The 16,345-nt window shown below is 42.0% G+C and overlaps 1 protein-coding gene across 21 annotated transcripts in view; it reads left to right on the top strand.

Moving 5' to 3' along the window:
* Nucleotides 1-16,345, top strand: part of TCF4 (transcription factor 4) — a 444,763-nt gene that overhangs the window by 365,913 nt on the left and 62,505 nt on the right. For all 21 annotated transcript variants that reach the window (XR_010793922.1, XM_066617927.1, XM_066617917.1 and 18 more), the window contains 3 exons: nucleotides 8,795-8,900; nucleotides 12,464-12,597; nucleotides 14,632-14,764. Coding sequence is in view for 20 of the 21 variants with exons in the window: in XM_066617927.1 (XP_066474024.1) it covers nucleotides 8,795-8,900; nucleotides 12,464-12,597; nucleotides 14,632-14,764 (373 nt within the window). In the remaining variant the exon portion in view is untranslated. The remainder of the gene's footprint in view (nucleotides 1-8,794; nucleotides 8,901-12,463; nucleotides 12,598-14,631; nucleotides 14,765-16,345) is intronic.

The following is a 16,345-nucleotide window of genomic DNA, read 5'->3' as shown; positions in this document are numbered from 1 at the left end:
ATTTGTGCATGTGCGAGAGCAAGAGATTTAGTTCAGGGAATGTGGTACAGGAAGAAGGCTTAAATATCCATACCCCAGTGCCCCGGTCAATCTAGCAGACCCGTTCAACTGCTTTGAAGTAAAAAGCAAACAAAAAAACACCGAGAATCCTGATCACAGATATCCCACCTTGAATCTAAATTGACCTTCAGAGTCCATGTCTACAATGCACACAGCCTCTAACATAGCCTCTGTGTGGTAGACAGAATCACTGGGGGGAGGGGACCAGTTGTTGCAACTTACTCCTGTAATGTTCTTACAAAGAGTTTGTGAATTAGGGTCTACTCAGGTTTGCTTTTGATCCTCAAATGACTTACTTTTTAAATAAATTGCACTCTTGCACACACACAAGCAAAATGGTCAAAAACTGTGGCAGGGACTATAGGGGCTTTGGTACTTGGCCCCCGCCACAGTTTGTAGTATCATTGGGTCCCCCTCTGCACTATTTATAGTTAGAAAAAGAAGCTTCAGTAGAAATTCCCACCCCTACCCCTGATTAACTCACGAGCACTAGTGTACCTGAGGGTGGTCAATAGGGACAAGCACCATGCTGCCATCCACTCCCCTGTGTTACTGCTCACTTTTTCACTTTGAAAAAAAAGCAGGTGGGTGGGCTGCTCAGGGCAGCACAGAACTTCTCCAAGTGGCTGTGGGGGGGGGGGCTTCATCAAGTCTTGGAGCACGCTATCACTGTGTGCCATTGCAATGGGCAACCCTGCCACTTAGCTGGGGCCAGCAGTAGAGCAACAGGCTCCCCAGGCAGTAGGAGTCAGAGGAGGCAATTGCATTCCTGCCCCCAGGGTGGCAGAAGGGTCAGGAATGCCCCTGCTCATGTGATCGGGCTACAAACCACCATGGGAGCTGAGTACTAAAGTCTCTTATCCACCACTTTTGATGAGGACTTGAGGGATTTTAGGTTGCTTCACAGACCCTTCCACGCTGTGTGTGTTTTTATAGCTAATATGTAAAAGGTTAAAAGCATGCATTTGCATGCATGTCCGATTAGACCCAGAGGGTATTACTTTTACAGCACAATTCGATGCACTATTTCTTGGATACAATAGGTCCTTCTTAATACAGTGGGGCTTCCTTCCAGGTAAGTATGCATACAATTGAAGCCTTAATTTTTTCAAGTACTTGTGCCAACCTGAAGTAAGCATTTGTGTAATTGGAACCTGTTCAAGGACAGTTCATTTCCATTGTAGCAAAGCTCCTTTTACATACTTGCACATATCACCTTTCACCCAAGCAGACCTCAGGGCTGTTTATGAACAAAATAATTCAAATACACAGTAATATCAACAATAATAAAAATGTCAAACCCTTAAGCAAAACATGAAAGCAGCTTCCAAGACCACAATCCCACACAAAGGACTCTTCATGCTGTTTGGTCTGTCCGAGTACAGAAAGCCTGTACTGAAGTACAACTGATTGAATGTATACATGTTTCCATATTGAAATTTTGTTGTGCCTTGTACAATGACAATATGCGTGTTAGTTTTTACAGATCAACAATCTGCGTACACTGGGCACCCACTGTACTTATGTTGTATGTGTAAATAACTGTACTCAGGCACAGACTAACAGTGATTCACCAAGTACAGTTTAACATGTGAACAGCCCCAGGGTTATGTCCATGAAACGAATTAAGCATGCTTAATTCTGTGTTGGATTGTGGCCTGGCTGTTTCAGGTGAGGGCTTCAAGTTTTTGGTCATGAAGAGAAGCTGAAATATATTATTAGGAGCCTAATTGATTTTCACTGCCTTGCTGCTATTTATTGTCATCTTTGCTGTCGTTACTTTAAATTTGATTTTTGTTGTCAGTTTATTGACTGTAAATTATATCGTTGCAATGCTAGATATAACTCAGAACTTACTGTTGTCACCGGAACACATCAGGTTTACTCATCTCAAGAGTTTTGAGACACTTTAACTTTTGCTTATTCGCTCTATCTGTTTGTATGTTCTTGGTAATGTAAGAGTAGCACAGTGAGGATGGGATTTGGGAATGCGAAGATTAGAAAACTACATCAAGTACAGATGTGTGTCACTTAAAGATGGGGATACGTTCTGTGATCCCCACTGTTAGGTGATTAGTCATTAAGCAAACATTCAGCCCTGTCTAGTGCTTTTGTTGTGGAAACAGACACTCCCTGCCAGAAACTAGCTGGCTGCACAGGCTACTGGAGATTGCTTCTTCTTTGCATTAAGGGCCTCTTTGTTGTGTAAACACTCTGCTGCAAGCTATGGGAGACCTGACTGCCTCATTAAGAGCCTCTTGGTTGTGCTTTGACCACCACTGTATATGCAGTCCTTAAGCAGAAGGTTCTGCCATGCCTTGAACTGATACAGGTCTTGAAATAATCTGGAAGCAAACTCAAAGGCCTTTTTCCTATTTCCTGACTGCTGTATGTTTCTTCTCCATGTTGCATCTCTGGCAGATAGCTACTGGAGCAGACAATACCTGGGCAGTGGCATCCCATGTTGTATCATGAGGAACACACAGAGTTATTGAGTGCGAGATGTCTGTGAGAATCTGCTTAAGTCTCTAGGTTGCAGTCCTGGGTGCATATACTTGGGTCGAAACCCTATTTAATCCACAGAGGTTTGTTTCCAAGCTGTAAGACCACAAGCATGGAATAGTAATCGACGTTAAGAGGCTTGTGTTTTATGTACAAAATATTACTTATGCTTATTTTTTTTAACATATCTAATGTATTTTGCCGCACAAACCATCATTCTGTGCAACAGGAAAATCTAAAAGATTTCCCTACTCCAATTGGAGTATTGGAGGAAAAAAAGGAAAATCTAAAAGATGTTCATACTCCAACATAGGTATTTAATTGAAACAAATAAGCAAGACCTGGATTGTTATAATCAAAATAATTTTTCTACTGTAGCATAGTTATGGTGTGTGGAACTTTCCTAAGATATCATATATAGTCAATCTGAATCGTTAATGATACTAATTCTGTGTTTTTCTAAAAATACATTTTTTAAAAAACCAAATATAAATTGCCTTTTCTAATATTTGTGTATCCACCGGGCCAGTATTTTCTTACTCTGGTTTTCAATAAATTTGAGAAGTACCCAAATATGATATTTTGGAGTGACTTTGGAGTGATTTCTCTCTTGAATGGAGAGAAGCACTGAGCTGTTATGAGTTGGTTGGCCATTGGAAAACTACAATTTAAAACAACTTCAGGTTCCCTGTTCTCCCCTGGAAGCATCTCAGAATTTTTTCTATACAATACACAGAATGAGGCTGTGGAGTTCTGAACTGTGTTTTTCATACTGTAGGTGGTTGAAGACAATCAACCAAAGTATTACACTTCCTCATAAGAGAGAATAGTGGCCCTCTCCCGCATGTCCTCATTTACTATATACAGGGAATTTTGATGTGGGGGAATATTTAAAAATATGACTCATACAGTTCCCTGAAGTCTGAGGTGGTACACTCCAGAATTCTGCCACCTCCGTTTTCCATCTTGTTCTCTTTTACAAGTAGAATGTTGAGGTCGATTCTCTGAACCTTCCTGATACATGGCAGCTGTGATTCAACTCAGAGTAATGGCTGCTGGGAAGCCAGCCCTGAGAGTGCATACTGACTATGAAGGCAACCCTCACTTGTCTTATCTTGCCCTAGAGAAATTGAGTGGAAGCCTCATGTAATGGATCTGTTCCTAGGTTGTACAATTTCATTTGGCAGGTGTGGGAGATATTCACTGTTTCAGTGCTCCCCCCAGAAGCATTCTGTCTACACATACAAAACTAGCACACCGGAAAATAAGGTCCTAGAGTCTTTTTACTCACATTTGCTTGTTTTTGTGTGTATAGAAATGTATTACAGAGAGTTAGGCAGTCAAGCCCCATCAGTTTATTTAGACCGTGATGCAATGCCTGTTGGTGACCACTTCAGCCCCTAGTGAGGAGTCATTAGCCCAGATCTGGTTGCTGTTTTTTGTTCGTATGGTCAGGATGGGGGGGGGGGAGAGAGAGAAAAAGCAGGTTTCCAAAAATCAAGATGTTTCTATTTTCTTTCAAGTGAGCTACTGCTTGATCCTAACTCTTATCTCTCCTACCCAAACCCATTCATTCCTCCAGTAGTTTAACTCAGTGGTTTTCAATCTTTTTCGTCTCATGGCACACTGACAAGGTGCTAGAATTGTCAAGGCACACCATCAGTTTTTTTACAACTGACAAGGCACGCCGGGCTGTTGATGGAGAGCTCACATCCCCATTGGCCCTATTAACAAATGACCCTCCCCCAAACTCTCACGGCACACCTGCAGACCATTCGTGGCACACCAGTGTGCCACGGCACAGTGGTTGAAAATGACTGGTTTAACTTTATAATATTTTACAGTGCACAGGGGTCTGGAACACTTAAGAACTTAACTGGTTGGCCTGGTTCAGAGGTTCTCAAACTTTGAGGGAGCTCAGTAAGTTCTTGCAAGGGAGGGGCTAGGGCAGCAACATGATGCCCAGGATCACGTCGCTAAGGTGGGACAAGGGGGTTGCTTTGCACTCACGTTATGTAGGCAGAGCTGCAGGAGGTGCGGGGAGCCCTGCGCAGCCCTGCACAGTGCTCCCCGAGGCTTGGAATGTTTGCTAAAAGCGGGCGCAAAGCACCTCCTGCAAAACGGAAGTACTTTGCACCCACTTTTAGCTAACGTTCCAAACCTCAGGGAGCGCTGTTCAGAGCTGCTCAGAGTTCCTCAGGAGGCTTTACCTCCTGAAGGCTGCTACAGCTCTGCCTTCTTGAAATAAGTGCAAAGCAACCCCCCTCACCCCCCTTAGCCCCCTTAAAGGGATGGGGGAAGTGTTACACGAACTGGTGGGTCGTGACACACCAGTTTGAGATCCACTGCCCTAGTTCGTAAGTGTAGTGCTTCCATTGAGGTTCCTTAAGTTCAAAGGAGCCAGGTTGTAGGCATGTCTACTTGGAAGTAAAATTTGCTGAGTTCAGTGAGACCTGCTCCCTGGTACATATGCATACAATTGCAATTTTTGCCTTTCTGGCTGCTCCCTCAGTTTGAAATCAAGATCTGGATCTGAGCAAGACCAGCTGTTCAGTGTCTTCTTGGTTGGTGTGGCTTAAAATTGGATCAGGGTATCTGGGCTGAGCAGGGAATTGTTTTGGCACCAGGACTGCCATGTACTTCACAATCACTGTTGCATTTACATGGAGTAATGTATCTAGTTTTAGAAGACGCTGGATGGCCCCTGAGCTCCCGTACGTAATAAAATGACTTAATAAATAATTAACGAAAACATAATGGATAAATCATTTGCTATGACATCATCAGCTTCTTTTGCCTCTCTAGTTACGAGGGTCGCCCAGAAAGTAATGCACCACATTTTTTTTCTTCAACAATTATTTATTGAACACAATGAAACTTACACACAAGAAAGAATGATGTTTCTTCTACACTCCCTATTTTTCCACGCAATCTCCGTCCAGTTCTATGGCCTTCCTCCAGCGAGACACAAGGGCATGTATGCCCTGTCGGTACCACTCCTTGTTCTGGTCACAAAGCCATTTCTGCACTGTGCGAATCACCTCTTCGTCATCCTCAAAATGTCTTCCGTGAATGGCATCCGTTAATGGCCCAAACAAGTGGAAGTCTGAGGGAGCTAGGTCAGGGCTGTAGGGTGGATGGGGTAACACAGTCCAACCCTGTTTAGTGATGTGTTCCGAAGTCCTCAAACTTGTGTGAGGCCGAGCGTTATCATGTTGAATCAAACATTCACCTGGGTTGTTATGGCGCCGAAGTCGCTGGAAGCGCTTCTTGAGTTTGGTTAATGTCTTCACATAAGCTTCAGAATTAATGGTGCTGCCTCTTGGCATCACATCAATGAGTATGACGCCCTCACAGTCCCAAAACACAGTGATCATGACCTTATCGGCGGAAGCAGTTGCTTTGAATTTTTTCTTCTGTGGAGATTGAGGATGACGCCATTCCATCGACTGTCGTTTTGTTTCGGGCTCAAAATGGTGAACCCAGGTTTCATCACCTGTCACAGTCCTGGACAAGAACGCTTCCCCCTCATCTTCAAAACGTTTCAGCAACTCAGAAGAAATGTTTTTTCTGAGAGATTTGTGGTCCACCGTAAGACAGCGCGGAACCCATCGTGCACACACTTTTGAGTAATCAAGAGCACGGATGATTGCATCCACACTTCCTTTGCTGATTGACAGCTTCACTGCCAACTGCCTAGTCATTATGTGTCGGTCCTCGCAAATGAGCACATCAGCAAGCTGTGTCTTGTCAGGTGTGACAGCCATGGATGGCCGCCCCGAACGCTGCGAATCTTGGAGCTCTGCCAAACCGCCTTCTAATGGCCTCACCCTCTGTGCCCAGCGACTAACCGTACTTCTGTCGACTGCAGATTCTCCATAAACTGTACACAAACGTTTGTGAATGTTCCCAACAGTTTTTTTCTCCGCAGTGAGAAATTCAATGACGACACGCTGCTTGTAACATACATCACTTACAGACGCCATTTCGAAACACTGCTGCAGCTACGCTATCTGTCTGAAGAAACCAAAAATTTGGGCGCGCACTCCTGAAAATTCAAATAATGTATATCTAAAGTTTCGCATTCGTACTATTACTGTAGGCTGAGAAAAAAAATGTGGTGCATTACTTTCTGGGCGACCCTTGTACTTTTTTCTGGAGGACAGAGTTCTTTATAGTTTTTTGGGGGGAGGAGGTCAGGAAATGCTTTAGCGTGTTTCTCTGTGATGATTGCACATAAGATTGTGGCAGTGCTTGTTTAATAAATTATTATATAACATACAATATGCAATTAAAATACTTGTATACCGGAAATAGCTTTACAAAATCATTTACAAGAGGTACAATGAGTTCCTTGCTTGTTAGATCATACTTTTTCAGCAGAAATGATTCATTAATTGTTACTGTTGTCAGAATAGGTGTCTTTCCTATGGGATTTGTTCTTGGAAAGATATCATTACGATGTTTGTGAGATGCATTTTTCTCGTTTCCCCTTCTTGCTTGCTGTTGTGTTGTATTGTTAAATTTCTTTCCTTTTGCTGTGACCTGTGAATGTCACAGTAGGCTCACTGCCAATTTTGTGATCTGCTGCCTGCTTCAAAATGGAGGCAGGAAGGTATCCATTTTCATCTAGATGATAGGAATGTTTTGGTCTTCCTGACCATCTGGTGTAGGGAGTAAAAAAAAACATATTTTAAATATAGGCATATCTGCATATATGCATTCAAACAAATGGGGGGAAAATGTAAACCTTCATTAAACTGCACTTGTTATCTATCTCGGCATTTTTGAATGAATTTTGCTCAAAGCAGGAGAATAAGCAAGATCATTTTTAGTCCTTGTGAAGAACTGGTTAGAAGATTCTCTGTTGTATTAGTAAACAAATCTTCAGTAAATTAGGTTTTTGGCATACGTGCTAAGTTCATTGCACATGCAAATAGGCAAAGTACTTAAAAGAGGAGTTTTTCCCCTAAAGTGCATGCAAACTGTGCTGGTGGTCTTGTGCTGATCCTGATTTCTAATGGTTCTTTCAAGCTTCTCAGCAAAGAGCAAAGATCATAGGAATTTAGTATCCCAGGATATGCTTAGAATTTTCAATACTCTTGAGAGTGTACTGTTTTCTCCATTTCATTTCTCAGTTGTGGGAACAAAGGGCTGATTTCCTGCCCCTCTTTCATTTTTCTTCTTTCAAATATATGAAATTGCTTATTTCCGCACAATGGAACAGTTTCAAGAGTTTTTCAAATTATCTTAAATACCATAGTATTACGGTTCTACCAGACGTATGTTGTCCACACTGTTTACAGCCAGATATGACAGATATAATTCACTACAGCAGTAGGTTTCAGTGTCTTTTAGCTTCATAAGCTGAATTCCCTTTGATTGTCTTATACTGCATGTGTGTGAATAGATCACACATAGGAATACACAGTGGAGGCGTATCTCAGAGTATACGCTGCTTGCACATCAGCATAGAACTCTCAATTTTCGTTTCTACTTTACTGGTCACTGTTTCTCCCAATCATAATTTGTGCCAAATTTTATGTTTAAAGGTCAGGTAGCTGCCATCCTCCGCAACCTTCCTCATCCTTGTTGCTTTATCCTTGCATCCAAGTTCTCACCAAGTTGGTAAAACCTGTGTGTGGGTTATGCCACTTCAGTCTGCAAATAGAGGTATACCTGATTTAGTGCTCCTTCGAATGGAAAAAAAAAAAAATTCCTATACATTAAAAACAAGAAGTCAAGGAGAAGGGTTCCAATCCACTTGTCTCTCAGACATTCTTCTATATGAGATTTAGAAAAAATAATAATAATTTGAAGGAACACGCAACCATGTGAGCTCACCTTTAGTCTGAAATGGTACATTCTACGCCTAAGTGGGCACAGTCCTAACCAGGTCTAATCAGAAATAAGTCCTATTGTGTTCAATGGGACTTATTCCCAGGAAAGTGAGGTTAGGATTGCAGCCAGTGAGAAGTAGGCTGTGGCATCCTACAAGATACACTTCTGTTGCAATAGAGGTCTACCAGCCCTACAGTTTTGAGGTCAGGTTGACTTTTGTTGTAATAGAAGTGTATTTTGTAGTGTTATGAATTGGATTGTATTAAATAAATGTGAGCAAGTTCATTATTTTCAAGTTCACAACCTTGAACTTGTTATCGACCTCTTTGAAATATCTCAGTCACTATTGAAAGCCTATTTCATGCATTTCACTTTGTTTCTTTCTTCATAGGTCTACGCCCCTTCTGCAAGCACTGCCGACTACAATCGGGACTCACCAGGCTACCCATCCTCAAAACCAGCAGCCAGCACTTTTCCTAGTTCTTTCTTCATGCAAGGTATGATGGTGGTTCTGAAGGAGATTTTGCTGTGACTACCTTTTGAAAGCCAGTGGGGTATTTGTTGATCATGGATCCAGAAGAACCTAGACTCAAGTCAGTGCTTCACCCTGGCAATAAGGCCGTACCTGTTGGCCTTGTTTCCCCACTGAGGAAATGGGTATACTGTTGCAGATCTCATAAACTTGTAAGGACAAGTCTGCCGACAATCAAGGCAGCAAAGAATGAAAAATACTTTGTACATTTAGAAAACTATTTTAATTTTTAAAAACCATGTAGTCATTTTTATTACTGCCAGAAATGAATCACAGTGCATAAAGAGTGCAAATGTTTTCGGTATTTTGTTGTTTTTCTGAATGTTTGTGATTGGTAGCATAAGATAATATCATTAGTGTTACCTTGCATTTCTTTAGCCCTTTCTCTATCCTCTGACACCCGTTTACTGTTAATACACATGCGGCATGCCCTATTCCAGAAATTAGCTACTGAGCACTGACACATGCATCCTTGGAGCTCCCTTCACAGTGGCTGTTCACATTTCTTTCTCAATGAAGAATGCTGCTTGGTGCATACATCTCTTTGCATGCATGAAGCTGCATATGTTCCCCGCCAAACATAATGAGGCAGTGCAAGATTCTTAAGTGCATGAGGTCTGTCTCATGGGGGCTCAGGAAGGATATTGTGGCCGCCAAAACAGTCACAACCAGCACTGGGACTGGATGAATTGACTTAGGTTTATTGGATCTGTAAAGGAAATTAACTACAGTTCACTTCACTGAGGTTTGTATTACTGTTCTGGTGTCCACCTTGCTTGGCTTCTCCTCTTGAATCACTGTGTTGGCCTTCTTCTACTTCTTGCTACTCTGTTCCTTTTCGCTTTTGCATCAGCTCCATTTCTCCTCCTTCCTCTTTTTTCTCAGTTGAGCTTCCTCAGTCTGCTCTTTTTTCTCCTCTTAGTTCACTTACTTTCTCCATGATTGCACTTTGCTCCACACTGTCTTGTCTTCCCCTTCTCTATCCACTCTGAGGCTCTTCCAGTTCCACTCTCCAGTTGTTTTGTTCAACCTTACCCCCTTTATGACCTGTGTCTTCTTTTATTCTGAGACTTTCACTTTCTTTTTCTCTCCCCCCCTTCTCTAATCTGTTATCCTTAGTTTGTCCAGGCTTCTTCTCTTAATCATTCTTTCCATTCTTCCCTCCTTTGACAGGATCTGTCCTGTCTCCCTATCTCTTCCACTGGCTTCCCTGGTCTTCTCTCTTAGCTGTTCCTGCTGTCCTCAGTCTCCCTCCTCTCTGCCTGCTCCACACTTCACCTGCTCCACACTTCCTCCCCCTTCCCTGCCTGTCCCTGCCCTAAACTCTTCCTCTACCCTGGGACTTCTGCCAGTCACATTTCTGCTTTCTCTCAACTGGCTATGAAAATCTCATTGTATATGTGTGTGTCCTCCAGCTCCATAGCCACCATAGCATGTGAATCTGAAGGTCCATGGGCCTGAATAATTCCTTGGGGCAGTAGTGGTAACTGCCGGCAACTACAGTATGCTTTGTGCTTAAAAAAATTTGCATCCTATCAGGTTTTAGAAGAGAAAAAGAAATGAGATGAATCCTTAGTCTCCCTAGCCAGCCTAACATTTGAGCACACTTCCTACCAATTTGCACAGATAAATCAGGAGTGCCATTTTCAGCTTTTTGGGGGCTCACCTTCTCAGTTATATTTAATATTTAAAGACCCCCTAGTTGAATATGTTCTAACAGTTATGATTAAATTGCAGGTTATTTGAAGAACATTTGCTGCATTTGTTCTTCTGCCTCAAAATAACTAGCAATTATCATCACAGGTCAAACAGTTTATAACCGTACTTGGGTGAAATATAGGTGCTTCTGAGGAATAATCATATGTGATCTGAATTGTTCCCTCCCCCCAATTAACACCTCTATGATGAGGCTCAAATATAGATGTCGAGGAGGAATTACCTCTAATGAGGTCAAATAGCATGAGATGAAAAGAGCCCAGGGTTAGATTTAGAGAGTTGAGGACCCAAGCTAGGGCATGTCAGATATTTACCTAATATTAAAAGTTTCTGTAAGATTAGAGAGAACTATGTTTATTCATACAGCACATAAATAAATACAGATTTACATATCCATGCATGCAAATTAATCTTACATAACAGGAGTAAATCACATGTCCAGATTGTGCACCAAAGCTGTGAAATGGGATCAGTATATGCTGTAAACACAAAGGTATTCAAAATTTTGAATAATCGGAAGAGGGACACAAAAATGGCCCTTCCTAGAATAACATGTAGTCTGAGACCAATGTTGGTAGAAACTGTCATGGCAACTGGTGGTGTCATCACTGCTTATAGCTCTGAAGAAATGCATAAAGGTGAAAAACTTTAATAGGGTCCATTGTATAAGAAAAACAGGCTAAGAATCTAAAGAGGTCAAGGATGCTTTCAATCAGGATTTTACAGTTTCAGTGAATGAGGTTCATTGTTTCTTGTCTGTCTTTTGTGTTTAGGCTGTCTCTCTGGAAGACATTTCATTATTTTCAGACCAATCTATCATTTTCCACAAGATCTAAAAACTGAGGACACAGATAGGGAGGGAGGGAGAAAGGGCAGGATATGGTGATTGTCAGTGAAGTTTTTGATTCTATGTAGCAAGTAGACGGATAAATTTTCCATAGACGCTCTTTCTCCTCCTCTCGTTTCTCTGGCCTACAGGGTCAGTGTGTTTGTCCAAAATCAACCCTTGATTTTGACCTTATTCCATCCATGACTGAGAATGGAGTTGCAGTTTAGTGATAGGACATCATCTCTCCATGCAGAAAGTCCCAGGTTCCATCCTTGGTATCTAAATATGGCTGAAAATATCTCTACATGTAGCTGTCCCGGTGCAACGGGCAGCTCAGGTTTGGGCTGTAACTCACTATAAGGCAACTTCATATTCAACTTCTGAAAATGTAAGAGTATCTTGTGTGGGATCACACAAATTTATAGCAGGATTCCCAATGACAAGATGAAAATACTATGGTCAAAATCTTTTATGTGTTTACATAAGAGAACCAAAATCAATTTATAATAGACTAGAAAACCAAATCCTCTTTTACACAATAGTATTAAGTGGGCTTCTGTTTAGCATAACTACAAACCCCACATTTTGCCCTAGTAGAGATGTATAACAAAATAGGAGATAGATACTCAGATTTTGTGTAAAAATAGCACAGACTATTAGACAACTTTGCATATGAGATCTGTGACTAATTTGCAGTGATTTGAGAAGTGTCATTTGCTGTTCAGTTTCGCTAACATTTTTTAAAATCATGAATGTGTACCTGTTTTAAAAAATTTGTAGCCATGAGGAGGCAAAAGGGTGATACATAGCTTTCCATTTGTGATTGCTGTCTTTTAATGTAAGCAGTTATCCAACACAGGGACACAATAGATGTGCATCAAACCCTATTAGAATGCTAATTTTAACATTTACTGGAAACACACATCAGAATGTTAGATAACAAAACCTTCAGAGAAGCTGAATTTTCTCTTTCTGTTTTATAGACGGTCATCACAGCAGTGATCCGTGGAGCTCCTCCAGTGGAATGAATCAGCCTGGTTATGGCGGAATGTTGGGTAATTCTTCTCATATTCCACAGTCCAGTAGCTACTGCAGTCTTCATCCTCATGACCGCTTGGTAAGGCTATAATTGAGTGTCATAAGAAATGAGAGAGAGAGAGAGAGAGAGAGAGAGAGAGTGTTCAACTAGATCTGCCACTCAACTGAAGTTGGATAGCAGTGAAGTGTAATCTGCTCTAGGAGCACTGTCAACTGAAGAGCAAAGCAAAAGTGTTTTAATTAAATGAATATAATTAGTGAATAAATAAATGGAAATAGAGTGATGCTGGACAGCCAAAAACATGGAACACACAACTTTAAAAGCATTTATAGTTATATGCACCCATACTGACCATTATCTAAAGAAAGAAGCCTCTTCTTTATGCAAATGATATTCATTATTTTATACCTGATAGATGAAAATTTTTTACAGTGGAATGTGGTGCTGCCATTCTAGGCCTAGCCAGTGGATGGAGGCTAGTTGTAGGGTTTGTGGACAAAGGCAGTGAAACTTTGGAGAGTCCAATATATCCAGTTTCTGTGCCATTCCAGCTGTTTGACACCAAATGTCTAGTTTGGTGTTAAGGCAAGGAAGCTCAACACCAAACTAGACATGACATTGAATGTTTTATCATCTACTTAGCAGCTGAAGTTTTCCTGCAGGGCTATGATTTGAACTGGAACCACAGCACAGTGATAGAGGTCCTTTACTTCCAAGTCATTCTCCCAAGTGATACCTGATCTTTCCCAGCTCTAACTTGAGATGCCAAGGATTGAATAAGGAACCTCATGCATGCAATAAGTAAAATGTTTTTATTTATCTCTGTAAGTCATCTGTCCATCAATGGCTTTCCTTGAACTATGCCAGTTATTTAGCTGACATAAATCTGAGGAACCTCAGGGATTGTGTTGGGCTTGGAAAAGGGGAATGAGTGACTGGCAATGAGATTCATCATTGAACCACCCCCTTCCCACCCTGCTCTCCTGAACTGCTCATGACCCATCCCCTGCTGCTGCCTTAGCTTCTGTAGTGCTGCCTGGGTGAGCTGTTGGTGCACACATCAAGCCCATGAGATCACAAGATCAACTGCCATCAGTGCCTCTCAATAGGGGCATTAATCAGTCTTATTTATTTTATTTTATTTATTTATTTTTCGCATTTTTATACCGCCCTTCTTCCAAAGAGCTCAGGGCAGTATACACAGCTGCTCCCCTCCTTTTGTCTTCACAACAACCCTGTGAGGTAGGTGATGCTGAGAGAAAGTGACTGGCCCAAGGTCACCCAGAAAGCTTCATGGCTGAGGGGAGATTTGAACCTGGATCTTCCAGGTCTAAGTCCAATTCCCAGACCACTACACCACCCTGGCTCTCTTATACATCTTGAGCATGAGCCAACCATTGTTTAGCATTTTGAAATCAAATAGATGCACTGGGTAAGTTAAGTACACACTTAACTCTTTTCCACTGAATCTAGTAAGACTTAAAAGTGCTTGATGAATGGAATTGACTTTGACTGGATCAAACACATCAAAGTGAATCAGGGAAAAGGGGTAGATCCTGGTGTCACTGGCCCTGTTCCCATTCTTCTCCCTTTGCCTCTCCTTGGTTCTGCACCATCAAAATGACTGGCACAGATCCATGGAAACTCATTGTGGCAATGAAGGCTTGCCCCAGGGTAAGAGGATGAGGAAAAGGTCTCTGGGACTGCCCCCTCCTGCAGGATGCTGCATACTCTTTGTTGGTCTGGCTGCATCAGTGGGGAATGTGTGCGTTTAGTTAGGATTGGGCTGCTAATATGTTTAATTTTGTTTAATTGTCTCTTTAATTTAGCTAAGAGAGGACCAAGTATATCCCCTCACCGTTAAATTAACGCTCCACAAGTCCCTTCTGACTACTGTTCTTTCATCTATGGTTTATTGCTATTTTGATAAATGTCAGTTGTGATCATATCTCTTTGTGAAGCAGTAAGGTCTGGCCAGAAAACAGGCTGGTCCTCATTCTGTGGAAGGAAGTGAAATACAGCAGTCAATCTTAAAAGAACAAAGCATATAATTTCAACTGTTCTGCACCCCTTGCCGTCTGAAATGTTCTTTTCTCATGCTTTCCATCGCAGAGCTACCCATCACACTCCTCAGCAGATATTAATTCCAGTCTTCCTCCAATGTCCACTTTCCATCGTAGTGGCACAACCCATTACAGCGCCTCTTCCTGTACGCCGCCCGCAAACGGAACAGATAGCATAATGGGTGAGTTGAAGAGTTGTTTCATCATTAGCGAATGCAAAACCTCTCTTTGTCTTGTCTCCTGTATTTCTGCCCCCCCTTCCTGTCTGTTCTCGCCTCCTGCCTTCATTCACTTTCTGTGAGTGGAAGGGAACAGCTTTCATCAGACGTTTTAGAAGAAAATTTTAATTTGAACGAAACAATATAGATGTTGGAACTACTTTAACTCTACTACTGAACTACTTTCTTCATCAGAAGGAAATAGAATTTCATTTTATGTATATCAGAAGTCTAGTTACTTCCTTTAGAGCCCAGTCCTATCCCCTATCATGCTACAGCCTGCAACTGTACCAATAGAGCACACATTGCACACACAACACACTGCTTGCTATAGTGGGGCAGGGGAACCAGAAGGCCAACATGAGGCCATTGTGAGATACAGGAAGCTGGACTAGAAGGGCTTTTGGCCTGATCCAGCGGGGCTCTTCTTGTGTTCTTATGGCTGCCAGTGGGTCTTTTAAGACCCACACTGGCTATGTAGCTGATATATGTTGAAGGAGAGGAGGAGAGTGGGGCAGGCTGGAAAATGGGAGGTAGAATCTGGCTTTTGCTGCTGAGATCCACTGCCTCCATCCCAACCCACATCCTCCCAGCCCACAACCTACCCCCACCACTGACTTACCTGAATTGGTGTGAGCTGGGCTGCGCAGTGGCAGATGCATGGAGCCTCCAGCCCATTTGCTCTGGAGGGTTCAGAGTGCCCTGAGGTGATGCACGTTTTGCACCATTGTATATGAATTTAGAGCAGTGGAATGTGAGATCTGCTGCTGTAAATGGAGAGGTAGGTTGGGCTATTACTCTCCACTATTTTTCATCCTAGAAACATTTGATTTATTAAGGCTGCAATCCTGTCTACACTTTCCTGTGCGTAAGCCCCACCAAACCCAACAGGGCTTATGTCTGAGTAGACAGACATAGGATTGTGCCCTAAATCTGGGGGCTGTCTTAAAGTTACTTTATGCAATAGGATTTCTCTCCAAACGAGAGCAACCTGTGCATGCTGTATGTGCATGGTGATGTCTCAAAGAAAACTGGATTCCAAGCACAAGAAAGTCTTGAGTGAATCACGTGATGCTTAAGTCTGCAAAAAGTATTACCCATGTGTTTTCAAAGGTTCAAAAGCAATGTGGCATTTAGGCAGCTACTTACCAGGATAGATTTAATGCAACATATGCTAAAGATTACTCTAGAATATCTGCCTCATTCATGTATTAATCCTGCTTTCTACTCTCACTTTAAATGACATGTTTGAATGACATGACGCATGGCAGTATGTGGCTTTTTTAGTGGAAACATTATGTGTGCTTTCCCTTGAGGCCTTGGTTTTACTGTGATTTTATTATTAGAAGAGTCACATAATACTGCACTTAATTTTTTTACAAGCGTGTTAAGCTTCCAATGCAGTGGGGTGATAAACTGTCATATGGCACAGGAAGGACATGAATTTTTATCCTGTTGTGGCAGTACATCTTATCTTCGGAAGAGTGAGAATATTAAATTGACCCAAGCTTTCTCTCCCTGTCTTGTATCTAACCATAGCTTCTG

This window comes from Tiliqua scincoides, chromosome 2, assembly GCF_035046505.1.
Source record: "Tiliqua scincoides isolate rTilSci1 chromosome 2, rTilSci1.hap2, whole genome shotgun sequence".
In the NCBI taxonomy this organism is placed as follows: domain Eukaryota; kingdom Metazoa; phylum Chordata; class Lepidosauria; order Squamata; family Scincidae; genus Tiliqua; species Tiliqua scincoides.
The sequence above is the reverse complement of the archived record's forward strand: the minus strand, read 5'-3'. Positions and strand labels throughout refer to the sequence as shown.